Source organism: Carcharhinus amblyrhynchos, unplaced genomic scaffold (genome assembly GCF_965287045.1).
Source record: "Carcharhinus amblyrhynchos unplaced genomic scaffold, sCarAmb.v2.hapA scaffold_81, whole genome shotgun sequence".
Taxonomy (NCBI): domain Eukaryota; kingdom Metazoa; phylum Chordata; class Chondrichthyes; order Carcharhiniformes; family Carcharhinidae; genus Carcharhinus; species Carcharhinus amblyrhynchos.
In genome coordinates, this window is record NW_027649821.1 from 93,262 (window position 1) to 121,032 (window position 27,771).

Consider the following 27,771-nt stretch of genomic DNA (forward strand, 5'->3'; position numbering starts at 1 on the left):
ACAAGTGGTGTTACTCAAGGATCAGTGCTAGGATCTTTACTGCTTGTAATATATATAAATGATTTGCAGAAAAATATTAACTAGTTTGATTAGTAAGTTTGTGGATGAGACAAAGATTTGCGGATAGTGATTAGGACCATCAGAGAATACCTCAGGATATAGATTGGTTGGAGACTTGGGCGGAGAGATGGCAGATGGAGTTTAATCCGGGCAAATGAGGTAATGCATTGTGCAAGGTCTAATACAGATAGGAAATATACAGTAAATGGCAGAACCCTTGAGTATTGATAAGCAGAGGGATCTGGGTGTACAGGTACACAGATCACAGTGGCAGAGCAGGTGAAGGTAGTCAAGAAAGCATATGGCATGCTTGCCTTTATTGGCTGAGGCATCAAGTTTAAAAACTGGCAAGTCATGTTGCAGCTTTACAGAACCTTAGTTAGACTGCATTTGGAGTATAGTGTTCAATTCTGGTTGCCACGCTACCAGTGGAGGCTTTGGAGAGGATATGCACAGAAAAGATTTACCACGATGTTACCCTGGTATGGAGGACATTAGCTATGAGGAGAGGTTGGAGAAACTTGGTTTGTTCTCACTGGAATGTGGGAAGTTGAGGGGTGACCTGATAGAACTCTACAAGATTGAGAGGCATGGACAGAGTGGATAGTCAGAAGCTTTATTCCAAGGTAGAAGAGTCAATTACTAGGAGGCACAAGTTTAAGGTGCGAGGGACAAGATTCAAAGGCGTGAGGCAGATTTTTTAGAGGATGGTGGGTGCTGCAACTTGCTGCCAGGAGAGGTAGTGAAAGCGGATATGATAGTGACCTTTTTTAAAGGGTGTCTTGACCAATACATGAATAGGAGAGGAATGGAGGGATATGGTCCCTGGAAGGATGGGGTTTTTAGCTAAATTGGGAGGCATGGTCAGTGCAGGCTTGGAGGGCAGAAGGGCCTGTTCCTATAGTGTAGTTTTCTTTGTTCTTTGAGGAAAATCTCTTCCACACAGCAAGTGTTAGGATCTGGAATGTGCTGCCTGAGTGTAGGGTGAAGGTAGGATTAATCAAGGTATTCGAGAGGGAATTGGATCATCTGAGTAGAGAGACTATGCAGGGTTTGTGGAGAGAAGGCAGGGAATAGCATTAACTATATTTCTAATTCAGAGAGTTAGTGTTCTGCACTAGAACAATTATTATAAAATGAGTTTTCTGATTTCCCTCCTAATGGTTCAGCTTCTGGTTTTCCACTAGATGATTTTATCTCTATCTACCCTATCCTTAAAATTATTTAAACACCTTGATTAAGTTATCCCTTAACCTTTTAAACTCTCAGAGGCTAAGATTGTTTTTTTAACAGAACTAATTAGATATTGCAGCACATATAACATCGTTTTTTAAAATCTGTGATAATGTGGGATTAATTGTGTACATAATCTTCGATCATTCTTCATTCAGGACAAAGAATCAGTAAGGAAAGTTTCACTCTAAATCTGATCTGTGAAACCTTTAGCTGGCATTAAATGGAAACTCTTCTGTTTCACCCTGACCTTAAGCAAAACATAAAAGTAAAATCCAAATTAAAGCTGGAACCTACCTGCGTAGACTAGTTACAACAGAAGGTCATTTGTACATGTGGGCTCTTTGAAGAAGCAATTTGCTTAGTTCTACTTCTCAACCATCTCCCTGTAGTCCTGCACATTCTTGTTTAACAGATAACAGTCTAATTCCCTTTTGAATGCTTTGACCCTGCTTCCACCACAATGAGACTATGCATTCCAGATCTTGACTAATAGCTGTGAGAAACATTGCTTTTGTTGTCACTCTGCTTTCACCAATGGGAAGTTTCTCCCTATCAATTCTGTCTGAACCCCTCATGGTTTAGAATCCCCATCAAATTGTCCTCTCAACCTTCTATTCCTTAAAGAAAACAGTCCCATATTCTTCAATCTGTTTATATAATTGAAGTTCCTCATCCCTGAAACCATTCTCATGAAATTTTCTGCACCCTCTCCAATGTCTGCCATCTGAATGTCTGAACAGAACAGTTTCCATTTAATGCCAGCTAAAGGTTTCATGGATCAGATTTAGAATGCAACTTCCCTTATTGATTCTTTCTCCTGCAATAAGAATGATATAAGATTATGTACACAATCCCATTTTACCACAGATTTTAAAAGCAATGTTATATGTGTGGGCTGGGTTGATCAGCCATGCTAAATTGCTCCTTTAGTGTTAGGGGAATTAGCAGGGTTAATATGTGGGGTTATCTAGCTAGGGTCTTGATGGGATTGTCAGTGCAGGCTTGATGAGTGAAATGACTCTTACACTGTGGGGATTCTGATTTGCTGCAATATCTAATTAGTTCTGGTGAAATTATCTTAAGAACATAAGAAATAGGAGCAGGAGTAGGCCATCTGGCCCTTCGAGCCTGCCCCGCCATTCAATAAGATCATGGCTGATCTGTCGTGGCTCAGTTCCACTTTCCCGCCCTCTCCCCATAACCCTTAATCCCCTCTCTTATCAAAAACCCATCAACCCGCTTCTTAAAAATATTTAGCGAGGCAGCCTCCACCACTTCAACGGGCAGAGAATTCCAGAGATTCACCACCCTTTGAGTGAAGAAGTTCCTCCTCAACTCCGTTCTGAACTGCCCCCCCTTTATCTTGAGGCTGTGCCCCCTAGTCCTACTGTCTTTTTTGAGCGGGAAGAGTCTTTCCACCTCTATCCTATCCATCCCATTCATCATCTTATACGTCTCAATGAGATCTCCCCTCATTCTTCTAAACTCTAACGAGTACAAGCCTAGTTTATTCAGCCTCTCCTCATAGCTCAACCCCCTCAACTCCGGTATCAGCCTAGTAAACCTCCTCTGCACTCCCTCCAAGGCCAAAATATCCTTGCGCAGGTGCGGCGCCCAAAACTGCACACAGTACTCCAGCTGCGGCCTCACCAATGCCCTATACAGCTGCAGCAAGACCTCCCTACTTTTATATTCAATCCCCCTCGCTATCTTGGTTTATATGAGAATTTAAAAGGTTGAGGGATGATTTAATTGTGGTGTTTAAATACTTTAAGTCTAATGTCTTCCTAAAGTATGGTGCCCAGAAATGGATGCAACAAGGGATGGGCAATAAATGCTGGCCAGCTAGTGACACCCATGCTCCACGAATGAATTAAAAATTTCCTGTGAGACTGAGCCTGTGTTTAAATGGGTTTAATTTGACTTTTATACTCGGTGCTTCTATTAATAAAGCCTAGGATACTGTATGCTCTATTAACCACGTGCTCAACCTATCCTGCAACACTTAATGTTTTCCTTTAATAGGACGTTGGTGTTGTTGGCTAGACCAGAAGTTATTTTATTGCCCATCCTTAATTGCTCTTGAGTAGGTGGTGGTGGTCAGGTGCTATCTTGCATTCCTGCAGTTTTTGTTGCAGTATTGTTAGGGAGGGGATTCCAGGATTTTGATCAGTGACAGCGAAGCAACGGTGATATATTTCCAAGTCAGCATTGTGTGACTTGAAGGGAACCTGCAAGTGGTGGAGTTCCCATGCATCACCTATGTGGTAGAGAACACATTTATGCACATATGCACCCAGCTCTCTGCTCCTGCACCCATTTTATAATTGTACCCTTTATTTTGTGAGTTTGTGTGCTTTCTACCAAAATGAATTGCTTCACATTTTTCTCCATTAAATTTGGCAGGTAAAAATTTCAGAATCATATTTTCATGGTGCAGGAGGAAGCCATTTGGCCCCTTGTCTGCATTGTCTCTCTGAATGAGCAACTTGCCTGGTACCATTCCCTGCCTTCTCCCAATCACGCTGCACATTCTTTTTCAGATAGCGGCCTAATTTTGAATGTTTTAATTGAACTTGCCTTCATCACACACTTTGGCTGTAAGGTCCAAACGCTAGCTACTTTGCTGTGAAGTTCCTCCCCCTCCTACTTTTGCTTCTTACCTGCACGCCCTCATTCTCAATTCTTTCACAAGTAGGAACTGTTTCACCCCATCTACTCCTATCCAGAGTCCTCATGATCTTGAACATCTGTCAAATCTCCCTTCAACCTACTTTTGTCCAAGGAAGACAGTTTTAACTTCTCCAGTCTGACCTCATTACTGAAATGGTTGATGGTAAATGTCAAGCTGCCCAAATCCTAATGAGGAACTTGAAATAGCTGCCAAAATAATATTTGTAATTTGTATATTGAGGTTTCTGAAATCAGGAGATTACTGCTCTGACCAATCATAATGATTTTATGATAAAGTAAAAGTTCATTAAAATAAAGCAACTAAAGAAAATAACACTTAAACACAAGAATAGTTTCTCACAGTACTTTGAAACAGTTCCTTAAAGATTTTGGCTTAAACTAAACAGAGCTAACTCTGTTTTTTTGGCAACAGTCCTTATAGAATTTTAAATCTCTAAAATTCCAGTAACTTTACCACATGAGATAAAGTTGCTGGTGTTGGACTGGAGTGGGCACAGTAAGTAGTCTCTCAACACCAGGTTAAAGTCCAACAGGTGTATTTGGTAGCATGAGCTTTTGGAGAACCACTCCTTCATCAGGCACTCACTTGTCCATAAATTATCCTCCCCTTAATCTGGTTTCCAATGAGGGTACCATAAGCATAGACATGGGTCAAGGGTGGAGGAGGAAAAACACATTAAGATGGGGCGTGGGCTCGTTGGGCCAAAGGGCCTGTTTCCCATGCTGTGTTGTTCTTTGTTATTATCTTATACGTCTCTATAAGATCCCCCCCAGCCTTCTAAACTCTAACAAGTACAGACCCAGTCTATTCAGTCTCTTTTCATAGGCTAGCCCCCTCATCTCCGGTATCAGCCTAGTGAGCCTTCTCTGCACTCCCTCCAAGGCCTGATAGAGGTTTGTAAGATGTTGAGAGGTATAGATTCGGTGGATTCTCAGAGGCTATTTCCCAGGACTGAAATGGTCGCTACGAGAGGACACAGGTTTAAGGTGCTGGGGAGTAGGTACAGAGGAGATGTTCGGGGTAAGTTTTTGGACTCGGTGGTGGGTGAGTGGAATTGGCTGCCATTGGTGGTGGAGGCGAACTCGGTCTTAAGAGACTTCTGGATGAGTACATGTATTTAATCGGATTGGGGGTTATAGGTATGCCTAGTAGGTAGGGATATGATCAGTGCAACTTGTGGGCCGAAGGGCCTGTTTGTGCTGTAGTTTTTCTATGTTCTATCTTCTGGGAGATCTGAGCAGCTACCTCCTAGCAAGAGTATGTTTTGTTTGGAGTGTTCCTGCCCTTTGATCTCTTCAGCCTCTATTGTTTCATACAGTCACAGAAGTTCCTTTTTTCAGAATTGATCAAACTCCTTTCTTTCATATAGCTCCTGTGTTTTTAAAAAATAAACTTGCCCTATCTTTGCCTCACTTACAATTTTACAAGTTGCAAATGTTCTCTTTGAACTAAAACAACCCACTTCAAATCTGTTTTTATTACTGTGTAAATTCTTATTTAAGTTTCTCTTAACCTTCTATTCCTTAAAGAAAACAGTCCCATATTCTTCAATCTGTTTTTATAATGGAACTCTCATCCTTCACAGCTTCATTCTGATGTGTAGACCCTCTCTGTTACTTCAAGCATTTATCAACCTTCTATTACTTGATCAAACAATTCCAGCAAGTTAGCTACATATAAAAATACCCCGTAGCAAATCCATGTTGGCTTTTCTTAATTAGCTTGCCCAAGTGCGGATTGATTTTTTTTTGCCTGAATTATTGTTTATAGGAGCTTCCCCATCACTAACATTAAACTGACTGACATGTAGTTACTGGACTTTTTCTGAACAAGGTGCACCATTTGCAATCCCCCAGTCCTCTGGCATCATCCTGACTTAAGGAAATCTGGAAATTTATGGCCAGTGTCTCTGCCATTTCCACTCTCTCTTCCCTTAGTATCCTAGGATGCATTTCATTAAGTCTTGGCGCTTATCAACTTAAGTGCAGACAGATTATTTGCTACCTCCTTATTAATTTTAAATCCTTTAAATGTCTGAAATCACTTTTTTGCACTGTGACCTGGGCAGCAGCATTTTCCCTGGAAAAGACTCAAATAGTGATTGGAATCACTTGTGTGTCTGTGAGGCAGAGAACTGTGGTTAGCGCCTGAGGGATAGTGCGCTGCTGAGAGGAATGGGTTACTGCCAGGCTGTCTAAAGGGACCAGACAGACTTGGGACTCCTGCGCTGTCTTCAACACTAATTAGTTTTCTATTTTGGATACTGGAAAGCGTGATGGTTCCTTGGGGGAATGCAGCTAGAGCCAAGTTTGTGGTGCCACAGGTGGATCAGCTGCACAGGAGGGGAAGAAGAGGAGTGAAAGAACAATAATCAAGGATTCCATAGTCAGTGGATCTGCAGATGTTCCTGTGATGGTAAACATGACTCCTGAATGGTGTTGCTTCCTTAGTGCCAGGGTCAAGGATGTCACAGAATGGCTGCAGAACATCCTTCTGAGAGAGGGTGAAGATGTGGATGTGCCGGTGTTGGACAATAAATCGGTTGGACTAAAACCTGGTGTTGTCAGACTTTTTAGAGGGTGAAGAGCCAGAAGTTGTCCACTCCTATTGCAATATAGATAGGAAGAGGGATGAGGTCCTGAAAGCTGAGAATTAGAAATTAAAAATCAGGATCCCATGAATAGTAATGTCATGATTACTCTGACAAGCATAGGAATGATAAGCTCATTGATTGAACATGTGACTGGAGAATTGGTGTAGGAGAGAGGACATCTGATTTCTGAGACATAGGGTCTGCTTCTGAGGCTGATGGGAAGCTGGAAGGGTTCCACCTTAAACAAGACTGGGACTAATATCCTTGCAGCGAGATTTGCTCATGCTGTTGGGTTTAAACCAACTTGGTGGGGATGGGGAAGAGTGGGTTAATGGGAACCCAAAAGGTTTTTGATTTGATTTTATTATTGTCACGTATTATATACAGTGAAAGGTAGCTGAAAAGGGAAGGAAATAAAACTGGCAATGGGAAGTAGAAAGGAGCAAGTGAAATTGGAAAGCAAGCAAAATGAAAGCAAGCTTAGAATGCGCAATAATGTAAAAAAGACAATAGTTAAGGGCATGAATGCACGTAGCATTTGCAACAAGGTAGATGTTGTGCAGGTACAAATAGAGGTAAATGGGAATGACCTAATTGCCATTACAGAAACATTGCTGCATGGTGACCAAGACTGGGAACTTGGTATTCAAGGATCTTCAACGTTTAGGAAGAGTGGCAAAAATAAGAAGAGATGGTGTTGTGCTGACAATAAAGGATGGGATTAGTAAGAGAGGATCTCTGGAAGAATAAATTGTTGAATTTGTTTGGGTGGAGCTATGAAATGGCAAGGGCCAGCAAATATTGAGGTGTTTTTAGGCCACCAAACAGTAGTGCTAGTGTGGGACATGGTATTGATCAGATTAGAGAAGCATGTAGCATAGTTACCACAATAGTAATGGGTGGTGTCAATCTGGGTATAGACTGGGTAAACCTAATGAGCACTAAAACTGTTGAGGGTGAATTTTTCGAGTGGTAGGGATGGTTTTCTAGAGCAGTATGTTGAGGACCCGACTAGAGAACAGGCTATTTTAAATCTAGTATTATATAATAAAGGGGCTAATTAATCTTGCAAAAGAGCATTTGGAATGCTTGATTATAATGTGATTGTTTGGAAGTGAGCTAGTTCAATTTAAAGCCAGGGTGTTAAATTTGAACTAAAGAAATTATGAAACTATGGGCAAATTGGCTGAGGGAGATTGGAAAAACATTAAAAGGTATGATGATACACAGACAATGGAAAATCTTTAAATAATTTCTACATATTTTACAACAATTGTATAGTTGTTTTAAGGCACAAAACCCCCAAAAATCAGTCAACCATGGCTAACAAAGTTAGGGATTGTATAAGATTTAAAGTTGCCAGCCCTAAACCTGAGGATTTTAGAATACAGCAAAGGAGGACAGAGAAACTGATTAACAGGGAGAATAAAAAATGAATGTACACTAGCACAAAATACAGACTGCAAAAGCTCATAGGTTTGTAAAAAGGTTTAGATAAATGAATGCATTACAGGCAGTCTCTGGAGAATTTATAATGGGGTGGAGAGGAATGTCAGTAGGCAAAATGATGACGTTGTCTTTACTGTGGAAGACACCAGAACTCTCCCAGAATTAACAATTCAAGGGATGGGGAAAAATGAGAAATTGGAAAAAATTGTGATTTACTAGGACTAGAGGGCACAGCCTCAAGATAACGGGGGTGGGGGGGGGGGGGTGGGACCACTTGAGAACAGAGTTGAGGAGGAACTTCTTCACTCAAAGGGTGGTGAATCTCTGGAATTCTCTGCCCGTTGAAGTGGTGGAGGCTGCCTCGCTAAATATATTTAAGTCGCAGGTAGATAGGTTTTTGATAGGCAAGAGGATTAAGGGTTATGGGGAGAAGGCGGGAAAGTGGAACTGAGCCACGACAGATCAGCCATGATCTTATTGAATGGTGGGGCAGGCTCGAAAGGCTAGATGGCCTACTCCTGCTCCTATTTCTTATGCTCTAAGAAGGGTTTTGTTGGAGAAATTAATGGGACTGAAAGTTGCTAAATCCCTGGGACCTGATCGTGGATACATTGATCATTGTCCCAAATTTGATAGATTCTGGAATGGTTCCTGTAGTTTAGAAGATAGCAAATATCACTCCTTTATCTTAAAAGGGAAGCAGGAAGAGAACGGGGCACTTGCAGACTTGCTAGCCATACATCTGTAGTAAGGAAAATGTTAGAATCTATTATAAAAGGATGTGATAAAAAGGCACTTGTATAATAATCTAATTAAGCATTGTCAACATGGATTTATGAATTAAAAAAAATTTTGTTGAACTTGTTGGGAGTTTTTGAGGATGTTACTATTGGAATTGATAAAATGACTCAGTGGATATAGTGTATTTGGATTTTCAGGAGGCTTTTGACAATTCCTCATAGGAGGTTGGTTAGCAAAATTAAAGCATGTGGGATAGGAGAGCAGTACAGTGGCACAGTGGTTAGCATTGCTACTTCAATGCCAGGGACCTGGGCTCAATTCCAGCCTCGAGTCACTGGTTGTGGAGTTTGCATGTTCTTCTCGTATCTGCATGGGTTTCCTCCCACACTCAAGATGTGTGGAATTGCCATGCTTATTTGCCCCTTAATGTCAGGGAGACTAACAGGGTAAATACATGGGGTTATGGGGATAGGGTCTGGAGGGATAATTATCACTGCAGGCTCAATGGGTTGAAGGCTTCCTTCTGCATTGTAGAGATTTTGTAATTCTATTCTACGAATATTCTATCTTGGATTAAGGATTAACTGACGAGTTGAAACTAGAGAGAATAAACAAGTCATTCTCGCATTGGCAAGCTATGATGAGTGGGGTACTAAATATAATATTTCCATGTTTGTAAATGGCACAGAACTAGATGGGAATACATTGTGAGGAAGATGCAAAGTGGCTTCAAGAGGATTTAGAAAAATTTAGTGTGGGCAAGAACTTGGCAGTTGGAATATAATGTGGTAGGATGTAAGGAGGAGGATTATTTCTTAAATGGTAGATTAGAAAGTGTAAATAAGAGACCTTGGTGCAGTAGACAATTAGGAAGGCTAATGACATGTTGGCCTTTATTGCAAGAGAATTTGAGTACAGGAGTAGCAAAGTCTTGCTTCAATCAACCTTGGTTAGACCACACTTACAGAACAGTGAACAACTTAATGTTTCAAGTCTGAATGACTTCTTCAGAGGGCCATCTCTGAGCCTGGTGTCCATTGAGAACATAGAACATAAGAAATAGGAGCAGGAGTAGGCCATCCAGCCCTTTGAAACTGTCCCACCATTCAATAAGATCATGGCTGATCTGAAGTGGATCAGTTCCACTTTCCCGCTTTCTCCCCATTACCCTTAATTCCCTTGCCTATCAGAAATCTATCTACCTGTGACTTAAATATATTCAACGAGGTAGCCTCCACCACTTCAATGGGCAGAGAATTCCAGAGGTTCACCACCCTTTGAGTGAAGAAGTTCCTCCTCAACTCTGTTCTAAAGTGCCCCCCCCCCCCCCTTATCTTGAGGCTGTGCCCTCTAGTTCTGTTTTCCTTTCTAAGTGGAAAGAATCTCTACCTCTACCCTATCTACCCCCTTCATTATCTTGTCTATAAGATCCCCCCTCAGCCTTCTAAACCCCAAGTACAGACCCAGTCTATTTAATCTCTCCTCATAAGCTAACCCCCTCATCTCCAGTATCAGCCTGGTGAAACTTCTCTGTACTCCCTCCAAGGCCAATATATCCTTAAGCAAATAAGGGGACCAAAACTGCACACAGTACTCCAGTTGTGGCCTCACCAGTACAGTTGTACCCTGTACAGTTGCAGCAAGACCTCCCTGCTTTTATATTCTATCCCCCTCGCTATAAAGGCCAACATTCCATTCGCCTTCTTGATCACCTGCTGCACCTGCAGACTGGGTTTTTGCGATTTGTGCACAAGGACCCCCAGGTCCCTCTGCACATTCTCACTGCAATATCATATTTCTACATACAAAGTTGAAATCAAAAATTTGCTTTTGATAAAATGGAATCCCTGCCTCATTATTGACTGTTGTAGAAGGCAGTATTTATAATAATCAGGTATGATAAACTTAATCAGATAAGTGTCCCCTTCAGTATGTGCATATACTGGCAAAGTTAAACCCTCTTAAGTAATGTGATCTGAGGTGTAAGTGATGCATTTGTTCTTAAATAGACTGCCAGGCTATAGCACCTGTCTGCTAGCCAAAGGTATCAAATGGGTGCAACATGAATGACACTAAAAGGGAAAAATTAAACATCTAAGGGGATAAATTGCAGGTATGTCAAGAGAAGATAAATTAACATGTGGAGCATGCATCCATTTGTAAGATTCAGTTGCAGAATCTATACAGTCTTAATTTCTCCCGGCTGAGCTGGTAATTTGGGACAGCTAGACCCTTCAGGTATCCTTGAGCTAGCAAGTGGAGAGAAACTACTAATCAGGAACTGGGAAATGACTTCCCCTGCCCATTGTTGGGGAGCATGTGTATGAACAGGATTTGCTTGGCTCTAATGCTTTTGGCAGATGAAAGCCTGTTATATTGGGTTCGTTTGATTGCAGCACAGAGGTTAATTGGGCCATGTGACCTATGCCAGCTCAGAGCAACAAATTCTGGACCCATCATGCCCCAGAATACAAGAGTTCTGAGTTTGACAGCATGATTAGACTGGGTTCAGATGGATTTCAGCAATACATTAGAACCTGCTTCCCTTCACTTCCAGTTGCATGTGATCTGACATCACTGAAAAAAAAATCCTGCTCCAGTTTAAAATTCATCTTCCAGCCATTAACTGATATTTGCCTACTCTGCCTCCCAGAAAAACACTTGTGGCCCTGCCACGTCACGTAAGAAGAATAGATCATATTCTCCAGCATCAGGTATTTCAGACTTTCAGATTGAAATGGTCTGTCTTTAGATTTTTGACCTTAAAGTGGAACTTTCTGCTGTTGGGATGTGGGCATTGCTGGCTGGCCAGCATTTATTGCCCATTTCTAATTGCCCTTGGAGACCAGTTGAGAGTCAACCACATTGCCCTGGCTCTGGAGTCACATGTAGGTCAGACCAGGTCAGATTTCCTTCCCCAAAGGACAGTAGTGAACCAGATGGGTTTTTCCGGCAATCAACTATTTCCCTCTTTATGGCAGGGGCAGCAATTGACATTAATGGCTGGGCAAGTTTTGTCAATGAGATTTCTTCCTGCTTCAAATTGGATGTGGAGCAATAGCACCAAGTCTTCCCTCTTTTTATGGCCTATTTTCTGGCAGGTGTGCTGATTAGCACGATGGTTTACCAACTGGACCAAATCAGTGATCCACACCCAAGCAAGACTCCCTCACCACCATTGATATTCTGCTTTGTTTGCCTTGCTCCAGTAACTTTACTCTTTTTGGCAAAACAAGATCTTCTGTTAACTGCAAGAAGTCTAACAATCTTTCACCGATTGTTCCAGTTTCTGATGAGCTCCACTTGGTCTTATTCAGTTAGCTGCTAAGCATTACAGATCACTTATAATATTTTCTTCAGGTTCCTGGCAGTGCCAGTTAAATTTTATCCAGTACTTAATTTACACCCCTGTAAGTAGAAACCGAAGGCTTTGAGGACCTCATTGTTAGAGGTTTCTTCATAAAATGTCATCAGCAAAGCTGCCAATTCACAAAGGTGAACACTGACCTGATCCTTATCAGGTTTGAGTTCAGAAGTAGTCTGTATTCACTGAATCAGCAACACCAGAGTCTCCAGTGCACAGCTTATGAGGTCAGGGGTTTGGGCACAGATATGACTTTCTACATAACTATGTGCATTTGTAGTCTGTCATCACGGGACTCTAGTAGCAATTAGTTACTCCAATTCAAATGAAAATAGAAGCATTATCTTCATGGCCCTTGATGTCATTTAGTATCTAGAAATCAATGGATTACTGTCTTGAATATACTCAATGATTGTGCTTCCACAGTTTTACGCGGTAGAGAACGCCAAAGACTTATCACTCTGAGTGAAGAAATTCCTCTTATCTTATTTCTAAATAGCCAGTCCCTTTATTCTGAGACTGTCCACTAGTTCTAGTGTTGCCAGCCACCCTGTCAGAATTCTCAGTTTCAATGAGGTTACCTATCATTCTTTAAAACTCTTTTGGAGGATACAGGCCCAGTTTCCTCAATCTCTCATTGAAGCTTGTGTAGGACGTCCTGAGCTGAAGTGCAGTGTGTAGGCAGAGATGCTTGAGCTGGTAAAGCAATGTTTGTTTTTTCTCATGGTTGATGGCACTGCAAACTGCTTTGCAGTCTACAAGAAGACTGGCTATTACACTACAAAATATCTTTGAAGGTATAGACGGTTTCTGACCCTCCTTGCAGTTCTGCTTCTTTGACCAGATGCTGATGCAGACCTAATTATCTGGAAAACAATCATTTAAAATTTCTAAATCTTTAAACTGCGGAACAATCTTGATGGTTTCACTGTTTGCTTAGTATAAATTGAGAACCCAACTGTAGACAGCCTTAACTAGACACAGCTCCTGGTTCTGTAATAAGATACAACAACACAAGGTGCAAAATACAGTAACAGATGTAACTTTGTAAAATCTTTGCAAATATTATGCAAATAGCTCATTAGCAGAATCACTTGTATTAAATTAAACATTGGCTATTAACAAGCATCCACATTAAAGCAACATGCATTGACATTCATTTCTGTAGTAACTGATCTCTGCTGTAGAAATGTGGTAACTCCTGAGCTGAAATATGCCTTCCCAGTTCTGGATTCCCTTTTATTCATTTAACTGCTCTGTAGGTTCATTTTCTGGTGGAACTGTGCTTTAGAAAAGAGCCGCCTTTGCAGTTCTCAATTCAGAAATCATCTCCAATGCCAGGTGCCATACTGGGCCCTAAAGAGGACCACAGCCCTGGTTTGGTTTCCTGTCTGCTGGCTTGCTTGATCGCAGCCAGTTAGGGAAGCTGTGATTGATCTCAAGCTAAGGTACAGAAATAAAGACTGTTGGAGTTAGCAGTCCTGTTAGATTAGGATGTGAGAGATTTGGTGTGAAGCTATAGTTTGAGTAGTTTCAGCCCTTGTAACTCTGATAATGCCTTCAGGGCTGCACATCGACTCCAAATGGACTAAGCGTCAGTGTGAGCTGTTTTTGTTTTGTGATCAGCCACAACAAATCAGGGAGCACAACTGTGGAAGCATTTTAAGAAATATATATATATTTGTACTTCTTAAAATGACTTTATCTCACACATCCTAATCTAACAGGACTGCTGACTCCAGTAGTCTTTTTATTTCTGTACCCTAGCTTGAGAGATCAATTACAGTTCCCTAAGTGGCTGCAATCAAACAAGCCAGCAGACAGGAAACCAAACCTGGACTGTGGTCCTCTTTAGGGCTCACTTGTACAATATCTTTTGATATCCTAATGGTCTTTTACTAATTGAGTTATTTTGAAAAGTAGTCAAGTGTTTCCACTTGTGGGGAAGAGCAAATCTAAAGATCACCAACATTAAATAGGGTATTGAAAAGAAAGCATAGCAGAGATGTCTTTTAAAGACACTCTAGAAAAGCATATGGGGAGAAGAGAATAAAGAGTTATACTGGATAATTAGATGAGAAAGGAGTGACTGGAGTGTAAATACTGGCATGGACTGATTGGTTTGAATGGCCTATTTCTGTGCTGTATATTCTAAATGACTTGTACTCATTGAAGAATAAATATTGGCCAAGGCTTTGCTAACTTTGCAGGCCATGTGATTAGGCCAGGTCCTGTGGAGAGGCCACATGGGAAGCTGAGCCCGTCTGGAGCAAGGGAGTGCATCTTGAGAAGGGGGAATCTTCAGATGGAGCCGGGGAAGAGATTAGACTTGTCCATTAGTTCTGTCAGATCTGTCAGTTAATGAGATTGCAGTGCACAGTTAGAGGGGGAGGAAAGTGATCATCAAAGCTAAGAAGAAATGGATACAGAGCTTCTTAAAAATGCTGTTAATTGGGAAGATTGAGCCATTTGACCCAGAAATTGAGAGTTGGTGGCAATATATGGAAAGGATGTACTGCAGTGGCTGAAAATGTGATACTTATCAGTCTGTGGTTCACAAGCTTACAGCCTAATAAGAAGCCAAATATCACCTGACATTCCAGGCCTACGGTCTTTTAATCGGATGGTGGAATTAGTCAAAGACGATTTTCACCTGCAACCTTCATTCATCACATTTAGCTCTAAGTTTCAGACTTATGACGGAACTAGGCGAGGCCATCTCTGGGTTCATGGTGAGGTTGAGATGGTTAGCAGAGCACTGAATTCTGCCCACCTTTTGAGGGTGAGTTTGGTCTGTGGGATCAACCAAAAAAGCTGCTGGCTGAGAAAAAAATCTCTGGTAAAAAAGCTGTAGAGATGGCCCTGGTGACTGAATGTACTGAGCAGCGTGTGCATGAATTACAAGACATGACCAATGAGGTGAACTATTTGTTAAACCTTCTCCCCCTCACCTTGAACCTCTGCCCCCTTGTGATTGACACTTCCACTCTTGGAAAAAGCCTCTGACTATCCACCCTGTCAATGCCCTTCATCATTTTGTAGATCTGTCAGGGTGCCCCTCAGCCATCAGTATCCTGCAAGAACCAAACTGCATAGTTACCAGCTCTAGCGATTGAAGGTCACAGACCTTGTTTCATGGGTGGAGCCTGATTGAAACAGATAAAACTGGACTAGCTGGAGATATTGAATGACAAAGATGGAATTTTTCAAGAGCTCCTGTGCAGATACTCAATTTCCAGAAGGAACTGGAATAAGTGGGGACTAAAGTCAACACATTTTTGAGCCCTGAGGCTATGTCTAAATTTTATCTGTTTTTGCTTTAGATTCCAGCATCTTGGGATTCCTAAGAGGCTTGACGGGGAAAATGCTGAGAGGATGTTTCTGCTTCTGGGAGAGTCTAAGTTCAGGGGTCATAGAATAAAGGGATGCCAATAAAGAGATACAATTTAAGACTGAGATGAGAAATTTCTTCTCTTAGAAGGTTGAAACTCTTTGGAACTCCTTTCCACACAGCTATGGGGGCAGAATCATTGTGTATATTTAATACTGAGATAGAAAGATTTAAAGGAATCAAGGGCTACAAGAAGGTGGATGTGAGGAATGTTGGATCAGCCATGATCTTATCAAATGGTGGAGCAGGCTGAATGGCCTACTGTTCATATTGCTTATGGTCTAACATGATTGTATTGTCAGGCCATTGTTGGAGCTCCTGTCTTACACCTATGATAAAAGGCAGCTGCTGATAAAGCTGTGAATTTGTTTAAATTCTGTCCATTGTTCCCCTTCTTTAGGTTATTAGTCAGCTGAAGTCATCTTGTAGTGACCTTTCTGAAGAGGAGCTTGCCAAACTTGGGGTATCCTTATTCAACTGTCAAGCTGCTGCTGAAAATCGTCAAACTTACCCTTGCAATGCAGACATGGTAATTTTATTGGGTGATTTTATTTTTCCTCATGAGGGGTGAGGGGAAGGAATATTGGCAATCAAAATACTCCAGTCTGGTAGTTACATCAGGGGTTTGGTTTAGCATGGATGGCTGGTTTGTGATAGTGATGCCAACAAGGTGGGTTCAATTCCTGTACCAGCTATTCATGAAGGCTCTGTTTTCTCAACTTTGCTCCTCGCCTGAGCGTGGTGATCCTCAGGTTAAATCACCACCTGGCAGCCTACAGTCATGTGGGACTAGGGTGACTTTACATCAGTGTGCTGTGCTCTTGAATAGTGTGATTGAATTTTGTTATTTTCACTTGATTAAGTTCCAGTCTCTCTCTCTCTCTGTCTGTCTCTCTCCCTCTCTCAACACGCAGTGGAACCAGTATGGACACTCCTGCATCTGTGGACTTATGCTATTCTTTAAATAACATACATATTTTGAGACTAATGGCAGCAGAGAACACAGCAAGACTGGTTGCTGTTCAAAAAAATGCTGTTAATGTTTTCTTTTAATGTTCTCCATAACTTCAGTTGGTGAAGAATAGAACTGGAGTCAATCTTAATACATTTTTATTTTGAGTTGCATTTTACATGTATTCACATGTTTCTTTTTTTTTATTTGATTTATTATTGTCACATGTATTGGTATACAGTGAAAAGTATTGTTTCTTGTGCACTATACAGACAAAGCATACCATACATAGAGAAGGAAAGGAGAGAGTGCAGAATGTAGTTAGCCATAGCTAGGGTGTAGAGAAAGATCAACTTAATGTGAGGAGGTCCATTCAAAAGTCTGGCAGCAGAGAAGTTGTTCTTGTGTCGGTTGGTACGTGATCTCAGACTTTGGGATCTTTTCCCAAAGGAAGAAGGTGGAAGAGAGAATGCCTGGGGTGCATAGGATCCTTAATTATGCTGCCCGCTTTTCCAAGGCAGTGGGAAGTATAGACCGTCAATGGATGGGAGGCTGGTTTGCATGATAGATTGGGCTACATTCACGACCTTTTTGTTTCTCAGGACTTGAATGAATGCACTGTTAATATCCATTGTTGGCATACAATAAACACAATTAATATCATGTTCCCCTTATGCAGAGACATCTTCAGTATAGAAAGGGGTGTTCATATTTAATGTAGTAAAAAGTCTGACAACACCAGGTTTTAGTCCAACCTATTTATTTGATAATATACTCACAAGCTTTCGGGGTTAGCCCCTTCGTCAGGTGAATGGAGAGTTCTGGCCTCAGACAGAGCATATAAAGCACAGACAGTTTAGAGATTACTGATTAGAATGCGAATCCTTACACCTAACCTGCTGTTCAAGGCCTGAAGTGGCTGATAATGTGAGTGGAAGGAGCACTGATCACAGTTTAAAGAGATGTGTATTGTCTCCAGACAGTACAGTAAGTGAGGTTTTGCAAACCCAGGCAAGTCACGGTGGTTACAGATAGTGCGACATGAACCCAGGATCCCTGTTGAGACCGTCCTCGTGTGCGGAACTTGGCTATCAGTCTCTGTTCAGTGACTCTGCACTGTCGTGTGTCGTGAAGGCCGCCTTGGAGAATGCTTACCCGAAGGTCAGAGGCTGAATGCCTGTGACCGCTGAAGTGTTCGCCAACAGGAAGGGAACAGTCTTGCCTGGTGACTGTCGAGCGATGTTCATTCATCCGTTGTCGTAGCGTCTGCATGGTCTCCCCAATGTACCATGCTTCGGGACATCCTTTGCAGCCTAATATTTTACAAATTTCCTGTACTTGTCTTTTGTGAATAGTTAGAACCATATAATCCCTACAGTGCAGAATGAGGCTATTCGGCCCATTGAGTCTGCACTGACCACAATCCCATAACCCCACATATTTACCCTGCTAGTCCGATTTTAGCATGACCAATCCATGTAGCCTGTACGTCTTTGGACTGTGGTGGGGGGAAACCAGAACACCTGGAGGAAACCCACTCAGACATAGAGATTCCGTACACAGACCCGAGGCCAGAATTGAACCCAAGTCCCTGGCGCTGAGGCAGCAGTGCTAACCACTGTGCCACCTTAAGAGTTTCCTATTCTGTAGTTTTCACTTTCCCTTCTCTTTGCACTTGTGCACACAGTATCTCATTTTATGAACCATCAGACATAAAATGGCTGAAGATGATTGCAGTCACTGTTGTAGGAAAGGAGCCTGATTTTTGTGCATGTCAAATAAATCTGCTATTAATTTAATACTTTATTCTTCCCTTAAATCCTGTTGACTCCTAGACATTAGCTGAATGTACAGCAAATATGGACCCTGACACCTGGAATGCATACCACATAGTCAGTAACCGGGCACGCTCTGTGTGCTACGCCACCCGACAGCAGGATTTCAAACGGAGGACCGAGGTGACGGTGAACGCGCTGGTGGTTTCAGCTTCCAGTCAGTTAGAAGCCATGAAAATGCTGAAGGTAATTATGTTCTCCCTGCACACTCTGTAACCACGCCTCAGTGAAGGCACCTTTAGGGTGGTTTTCTATCTTAAATGCACTACTGTAATCTGTTTTCGATGCCATTAATATTGGAATCAAAAGATTGGTTTGATCCTGATGTAACTGATGTTTTAAATCATTTCACACAATTGATTGAACTTTGGTAGATTTTTGGGCCTGAGAGAGTACCCACGGTAATGTCTGCCACTCAGTTCAAAGCAATTGGGGATGGACAACAAATACTGGCCTTGCTGGTGATGCCTACATCTAACGACAGAATAAAGAAAAAGTTACCTCTTTCTGATAGGATGGACAAAAAGAGCTTCGTGATCTGACTGCTTCGTCACTGGAAGAGGTTGTTAAGAGTCAGAATGAGTTGCTGGAACAGCAAGAGCAGCTTCAGGGTGGTCAGCAAGATCTGGAATCCTCCATTATTGGAAACCTGGAAAAGTTGACCAAGGAAAAGGAGCTCATTGCTAGTGGGCACCAGCAAGTTGCCAAGCTGATTGAGGGCATCACGTTAACAATGGGTAAGTTCACTCCGATTTATTGCAGAGGGCTTACGGACGTTTAGCGAGTATAATCAAAACCTCTGAACGATAGATATTTGAATAAATCTGAGAGATATAAAGATAGGGCAGGAGTGCAAGTAGATTAGCCATGATCTTATTAAATAGTGCAGCAGATGATTGTTATCTTATTATCCAACGATCGACTATATAAGAGAATTCCAGAAGCACTTGGGTCAAACTTCATCTATGAAGAGTGAAAGAGTTAATGTTTCAATTTATTGATCTATTTCCTTCCCTTGAAAACCTCTGACAGCCCAGCCCTGGTTGAACATGTTTGTATTGCACTTTCTGACATGCTGACGATAACATATAGAATCTTGGCCATTAAGTTGTGCCTTAAACATTAGAATATTAACCAACAAATTAAATTATCTATATCCCTCAGTCTGCAAAGGGATATAGATAGTCTGAGTGTACTCCCTCTGCCAGACCCTTGCCCAATGTTGATAACTGAGGTCATCTATTTTGATAGGAATAACAGCAAAATGGCCTAGAATTTAAATGGTAAAAAATTGCAGCATGCTGCTGTGCAGAGGGATCTGGGTGTCTTGTACAGGAATCTTGGAGTTGGTTTGCAGGTGCAGCAGTTCATTAAGAAGGCAAATGGAATTTTGTCCTTCATTGCTAGAGGGTAAAAACACCAAGGTTATGTTGCAACTGTATAAGGTGCTGGTGAGGCCACACTCAGTACTGTGCACAGTTTTGGTCTCCTTACTTGAGAGGATATACTGGCATTGGAGGGAGTGCAGAGGAGGTTCACCTAGGTTGATTCTGGAGTTGACGGTTCTTTTATGAGAAGAAACAATAGACTGGGACTACGCTCATTGAAATTTAGCAGAATGAGTAGCATCTTATAGAAGCACATAAGATTATGAAGGGAATAGATAAGATAGAAGCAGGGAGGTTGTTTCCACTCGAGTGAAACTAGAACTAGGGGTATAGCTGCAAAATAAAGGGGAGCAGATTTGGGACTGAGTTGAGGAGGAACTTCTTCACACAGCGTTGTGAATCTGAATAAATGAATTCCTTGCCAGTGAAGCAGTTGAGACAACCTTGTTGAATCTTTTTAAGGCAAAGATAGAAACATTTTTGAACAGTAAAAGAATTGAGTTAATGAGCAGGCTGGTAAGTGGAGCTGAGTCCACAAAGATCAACCCTGATCATATTGAATGGCAGCGCAGGCTCAAGGGGCCAGATGGCCTCCTCCTGCTCCTAGTTATGTCTCTGTTTTTGCAATTTTAACTTGTTTTCTTATTAATGAGCTAAATAGCAATAGCAAAGGACTATCATACAGATTTGAATTTTTTTTACTGTGCAGGATGCAGCATGCTTATATGGTGGTGATAATAGTATTAGTAGTAGTGGAACTCTGCATAATCCTAAAAGCTGGTGAGATGGAAATGATGCAGCAAACATGAACAACTGGTATTTGTCTAAACCCTGACTTCTCCACAGCCAGCAAGTGCTGATCTGTTACAACTGAGTAGAGAAATTACACTTTGCACACAACACAGGATATTTTCCATTTGGGCTGAAAGGCAATGGGAGAGATTAATTTAGACCAACCTCTGACAGGCAGCATTCTTACCACTTATCAATGTTTGGGGGTGGGGGGGTGTATGAGGAATTGTGATCAAATGTTAATAACACTCTGGTATGTTCTCGTCCTTTCTGTCAAAAGCAGCCAGGAACTATCAGCATCTGTATCAACTTGTTTCTGTTTTGCATCTAGGCAAACCTGGGTGGTCAGGGAGAAATCTTACTGTGGATCTGTAATATTCCAAAGTGTTATGAACTGCATAATTTAAGCTAAAAATCTTCATTTTGGTATTGTACTGAGATGTTTACAAAGTACCAGAACTATCTTCAAAATAGTGAACGGGATTGTTACATCTGCTGAAATGCAATGGCAGCCAGGATTTCTATTCTATAGGCTCCTTCACAAAGGAAATAGCAGGTCCACTAGCCTGTGCTGGAGTAACAGTTTGAACCTGCAACCCTCCTGACCAGAGTGAAAGTGTAACTAACTGAATTGGCAGGGAGAAAGGGATTCATTTCTTAATGGAAACCTCTCTGACAGTCCAGGTCTGGTTGGACATTTATTGTGCTCTGAGCATTGCAAAAATTCTAAACCGTGTTAGCTAGAAATTGCCTCTTTTCTGGGACTGGTTTTGGTTCCTTTCTAGAATGTTGGTGCCAGTACTTAATTCACTTAATTACTAGAAATGGCACCAGCAGAGATGTTGTAACTATCTGGAAATACTGAACCAGCTGAAATGTTTCTTGTAACAGGTCTTTAAAATAAAGAAGGGAGGCTTTGAGAGGGTAGATGTAGGGAAAATGTTTCCATTTGTGATGGGGAGGGGTGGAGTGTTCAAAACAAGGCCTCACTAAGAGTCACTAATCAATCCAATAGGAATTCTGAGAAAATTCCCCAGAGTGCTTAGAATGTGGAGCTCACTACCACATGGAATCATTGAGACTAGCATTGATACATTTTAAGGGGAAGCTCAATAAGCAGATGAAGGAAATAGCACGAGGAGAAATATCGAGTTCAGTAAGCTTTGTTTTATGTATGTATTTTAGAAAATGTCAGTAGACAATTGGCTCACCAGGATTCGGAGCTACAAGAAAGTCATCAGGCAATTCTAACTGACCTGCTGGAGGTCCGGGCCCGTGCTTATCAGGTGTATGCCAAGCTGGGTAAGTTAGCTACTGTTTTTAGAGTAATGAAGCTTGTGGGTGAATACTTCACAGCCTTTCTAAAATGCCATGCAAGGTGAAGGTGGAAGACATTAAATGAGGGCAGTTACAGATACCCAATAGACTACTTTGTGGAATACCATATCGGTATCATTTGGGATTTCCTGTAGTTACATCAGTTGGTTATTAAAAGCATTACAAAGAACAAAGAACAACACAGCACGGGAAACAGGCCCTTCGGCCCAACGAGCCTGCGCTGCCGTCCCACTGTCTCAGTGTCCTATTCGTGATTTTAGTCTACGCCTAATGTGCGAGGATCAGGGAGGTCCAATTTAGGGACAATTTAGTACCCAATCAATCAGCCTAAAAGCACATCTTTGGGGATTACTGTAAGTCATTAGAATCCCCACAGTACGGAAAGCAGCCATTTGGCTCATCAAGTCTGTACTGACCACAGTCCCACCCAAGCCCTATTCCTGCAACCCCACACATTCACCCTGCTAATCCCCGTGACACTATGGCCATGCTAAATTGACCCATCAACTCAACCTGCACATCTTTGGACTGATCACTGTAAGTTTCCAATGGTCGCCTTTTGCTGGCAACTCCATTCAAGAGCACTTCTTTTAAAACTTAGTGAGTATATTTTTAAAGTGAGTATGCTTCCTGCTTTTGTAAAATCCCTACAGTGCAGAAGGAAGCATTCGGCCCATCAAATCTGCATCAACAACAACCCCACCTAGAAACTATTCCCATAGCCCCACATATTTATCCTTCTAATCCCTCTAACCTACGTATCCTAGGACACTAAGGGGCAATTTACCATGGCCAATGCACCTAACGTGCACATCTTCGGACTTTGGGAAGAAACTGGAGCATCCAGAGGAAACTCATGCAGACACTGGAAGAACGTGCAAACTCCACACAGACAGTGACCCAAGGAATTGAACCTGGGTCCCTGGAGCTGTGAGGCAGTAGTGCTAACCTCTGTGCCACTATGCTTTAGTGAAAAATGTTTACTGTCTGATCTTCACCAGCATCTTTCAATCAACTGAACAGCCAGGTGAGAATATCAGTGTTGTGCTGATTGTTGCAAGACCAGGCAGTAACCTCCAACACTATGAATTGGCTAAAACTGAAGTAGGTCACTTTAATCAGGAGCGTGTTTAAGGTATTGAAGAAACTAGGGAAATCATTGAAGATTTCTGATTTGGCTGACAGCCTGCCTGTACATCAACACTATTTAATTATTTTAATCTGCAAAATGGATTTAATCCAGACATCTTCAATATAGACCAAACCTCTGAAGAACTGGAGAAAGAAAAAGTAAGAAAAAGAAAAGTAATTCTAATGGTCACAGGTCAATGGTCACACTGAACCATAGAAGCTATTTGGCACATTGGGTCTTATTCTCTATTTGAAGGCAATCTAATTTTCCCACTTCTCTTTTCTTTACACATCTCTAACTTTTTCCTACAAGTATTAGTTTAATTCCCTTATCAAAGGTTGCTGCTATAACTGTATGCATCACCCTATCTGGTGTGTATTTCAAATCCTGAACAATTGCATTTAGGAATATTTCCTCATCACCTCTTTTTGGCCATTCGCCTTTAAATCTGTATCTGGCTATTGATCCTTTGGCCAGTGGAAACAGGTTCACAGCCTATCAAATCTCCTAAACCTCTGCCCAAAGGAGAATAATCCATGCTTCTCCAGTCCATTGATCCAATCATAATCTCCTCTGAACTCCTAGTCCCCTGGACAGTAAGGGGCAATTTAACATGGCCAATCCACTATGGGTGGCACAGTGGCTAGCACTACTGTTCTTACTCCTTCCCACTGTTTACTATTGCTGTGGAGATCAGCAGCCTGCACCTTAATTTGTGGAATTTGCTGCCTAATATTGTCCATCTCTTTTTATCCTTATTTCCACCTTTCAAAGCTTTCTCTCGAACCCTTTCCTCTATTTAACTTTTTCTAATCTGTCATGGATTCTGTTGTTGTATTTCTGTTTTGCTGTGTTTATTTGGAAGAATACCACAGCCTGAATGTAAGCTATTATTGTGTTGTAAAATTATTTTAACAGTGTGATTTTGTGATCTATTTGGGTACTTTGAACTTTCCACTTTGGTTCTGTCTGAAGCTCTGCTGTCAAGTCTGAGGTATGAACCCGCAGTTGACACCTCAACTTTACTGCAAGGTATGCGTCAGTCAGATTTATAGCATGGAAACAGGCCCTTTGGCCCAATTTGTCCATGCTGCCCTTTAACCCCTAAACTAGTTGCAATTGCCCACGTTTGGCCCATATCCCTCTATACCATCTTACCCATGTAACTGTCTAAATGCTTTTAAAAAGATAAAATTGTATCCTCCTCTACTACTACCTCTGGCAGCTTGTTCCAGACACTCTCCACCACTATGGAAAAAATTGCTCCTGTGGACCATTTTGCATCTCTTCCCCCCTCACCTTAAACCTATGCCCTCTAGTTTTAGACTCCCCTATCTTTGGGAAAAGGTATTGACTATTGAGCTGATTTGTGCCCCTCATCATTTTATAGACCTCTATAAGATCACCCCTAAGCCAAATCCATTCCAGAGAAACAAGTCCTAGTCTATCCAGCCTCTTCTTATAACTCAAATCATCAAGTCCTGATAGCATCCTGCATTATTTCTAGTTTAATAATATCATTTCCATAATAGGGTGACTAGAACTGTATACAGTGTTCCAAGTGTGGCCCTACCAATGTCTTGTACAACTTCATCAAGACATCCCAACTCCTGTATTCAGTGTTCTGACCAATGAAATCAAGCATGCCAAATGCTGCCTTCACCACTGTGTACCTGTGACTCCATTTTCAAGGAGCTATTAATATGCACCCCTAGATCTTTGTTCTATAACTCTCCTCAACGCCCTACCATTAACTGAGTAAGTCAATGTTAAAAAGATTAGTTTTAACAATAAGTAAAAAATATTACACATGAACAATACTCCTTTACTCCTCATTGGTGTGCACAGTCCCTTTTCAGCATGCAGGTTGGCAAATGCATCACCATGCATTTATCTAAATTAAACTCCTCTTGCCATTCGTCAGTCCACTGGCCCAATTGATCAAGATCCTGTTGCAATTCTAGGTAACCACCTTCACTGTCCACTATGCCATCAATCTTGTATCATCTGCAAAATTACTCATCTGCATGCCTACTAAATTGTCATCTAAATCATTAATATAAATGACAAATAACAGTGGACCCAGCACTGATCCCTGAGACACACCACTGGTCACAGGTTTCCAACTTGAAAAACAACCCTCTACAGCCATCCTCTGGCTTCTGTCATCAAGCCAATTTTGTATCTGGCTACTCACTCTTGATCCTGTGAGATTTAACCTCATGCAACAACCTACCATGTGGTACCTTGACAAAGGCCTTGCTAAAGGTCATGTGGACAAAACCAACTGCACTGCCCTCATCTACCTTCTGGTTACCCCTTCAAAAAGCTTAATCAAATTTGAGACATGATTTTCCACTCAGTCATGCTGACTGTCCCTAATCAGTCCTTGCGTCTCTAAATGCCTGTAGATCCTGTCTCTCAAAATCTTCCAACAACTTACCCACCATATATGTTAGGCTCACTGTCCTGTAGTTCCCAGGCTTTTCCCTGCAGCCCTTTTTAAACAAAGGTACAACATTTGCCACCCTTTAATCTTCAGGCACCTTCAGATTATTGATATTCAAATATATCTGCTAGGGGACCCCCAATTTCCTCCCCATCCTCCCACAATGTCCTGGGATACACTTCATCAGATCCTGGGGATTTATCTACCTTGATAAAATGAAAGGGATGGATAGGGTAGAGGTAGAGAGATTCTTCCTGCTCAAAGGATAGCAGGACTAGAGGGCACAACCTCAAGATGAAGGGGGGGGGGGGCAGTTTACAACAGAGTTGAGAGGAACTTCTTCACTCAAAGGGTGGTGAATCTCTGGAATTCTCTGCCTGTTGAAGCGGTGGAAGCTACCTCGCTGAATATATTTAAGTCACGGGTAGATAGGTTTTTGACAGACAAGGGAATTAAGGGTTATGGGGAGAAAGCGGGAAAGTGGAACTGATGCACTTCAGATCAGCCATGATTTTATTGAATGGCGGGGCAGGCTCGAGGGGCTAGATGGCCTACTCCTGCTCCTATTTCTTTTATGTTGATGCGCTTTAAGACTTTCAGCACCTCCTGCATAATATGTACACTCCTCAAGATATCACTATTTATTTCCTCAAGTTCCCTAGCATCAAAGCTTTTCTCAACAGTGAGTACTGATAAGAAATATCTATTTAAGGTCTCACCCATCTCTTGTGGATCAGCACATAGATTACCTTGCTGATCCTTAAGAGACCCTACTCTCTCCCTAGATACTCTTTTGCCCTTTATGTATTTGTAGAAGCTCTTTGGGTTTTCCTTTTGCCTTATCTGCTAAAACAGTCTCATGTCCCCTTTTTTGGCCTTCCTGATTTCCCTCAACACTACTCCTAGACCCTCTATATTCTTCAAGGGATCCACTTGATCCCAGCTGCCTATGCATGTCATGTGCTGCCTCCTTGATCAGGGCTTCAATATCCCAAATCATCCAGAGTTAGTGTTTGACAATTAGTTTTAACAATAAGAAAAAAAAAAATACTCCTTTACTCCCTTACCTTAAATATATACAGGTTTTAAGATTATTGCATGTATTAACAAGTATATTTGAAGTTACAATGGTCTTGGTGTGCAAGTTGGCTGTGATCAAATATACACTCCTCTCTGAACCCAAGCTAGTACCTGGATTTCTCTTCAGAATCCCCCAGATGATTATTACATGAGGTTCCAAACTCTACTCCCAAAAAACACTTTCTCACAGTAAAATTTTCATTTAGTGATTTGCATTCTGAAATCCACTCCACCTTTTCCAAAAGATTCTATAAACAAAGCATCTGCTCTATTTCTACCAGGGAATCCATTCCAAGTTTTGCACCAACCTCATTGGGATTTTTTTCTTAACTGGTTTTACTTTGATTTGATTTATTATTGTCATATATTTGTATACAGTAAAAAGTATTGTTTCACTTGTGCTATGTAGACAAAACATACTGTTCATAGAATGCACAGGGGAGAAGGAAAGGAGAATGTGCAGAATATAATGTCATAGTTTATAAGACTTAGTTAAGTTTTTTAAAAGCATAGAACAAGAGTAAAATATAGAATTGTAGGATATATTGGGGATAGCTCACAAGAAATTGCCACACTGCAGGACCATCTTGAACAAATACACATTCTGATATCTAACCACCAATTGTTCCACAACTATAAGATGCAGGAGCAGAATTAGGCCATTTGGCCCATTGAGTCTGCTCTGCCATTCAATCATGGCTGATAAGTTTCTCAACTCCACTCCTGCCTTTTCCCTATAACCTTGATCTTCTTATCTATCTCTGTCTTAAGGACTTTCAATGTCCTGGCCTCCCTAGCCTCCTGTAGCAATGAATTCTGTAGATGCACCACTACCTGGCTGAAGAAATGGCCTCCTTATCTCAGATTTGAAAGGTCATCCTTTTATTCTGAGGCTGTGCCCTCAGGTCCTAGTCTCACGTGCTAATGGAAACATCTTCCCCACATCCAATTTATGTCTGGGCATTTTGATTAATGTCTGTCAAACTGCATTAACATCATAAACCTTAGAACGACTTCAGGTCTATTTCTGACTTCTCATTAGCCAGCTCCTTTTCAGTCCTTAACTTGAAATGAACAGTATCTGGTTCTCACAGTTCCTCTTTCTTTTAACTTAAATTTCCTGGAAACTGCTCTTAATTTCTCTAGTTTCCTCAAGCAGCTGTCCTTTAGATTTTTGGCACTGGCTTTCTTAACCATTACTCCATTGTATGGTCTCTCTTGTAGTAAAGCAGAGAGAGATTTTTAATTTTATTATTGTCCCATGTATTAGTATACA

At 41.5% G+C, this 27,771-nt stretch overlaps 1 protein-coding gene across 1 annotated transcript in view; it reads left to right on the forward strand.

The window, feature by feature from the left end:
- Positions 1-27,771, forward strand: part of bmb (brambleberry) — a 49,731-nt gene that overhangs the window by 1,851 nt on the left and 20,109 nt on the right. The window contains exons 2-5 of the mRNA XM_080182696.1: positions 15,930-16,058; positions 18,317-18,502; positions 18,831-19,053; positions 21,682-21,798. Coding sequence (XP_080038822.1) covers positions 15,930-16,058; positions 18,317-18,502; positions 18,831-19,053; positions 21,682-21,798 — 655 coding nt within the window. The remainder of the gene's footprint in view (positions 1-15,929; positions 16,059-18,316; positions 18,503-18,830; positions 19,054-21,681; positions 21,799-27,771) is intronic.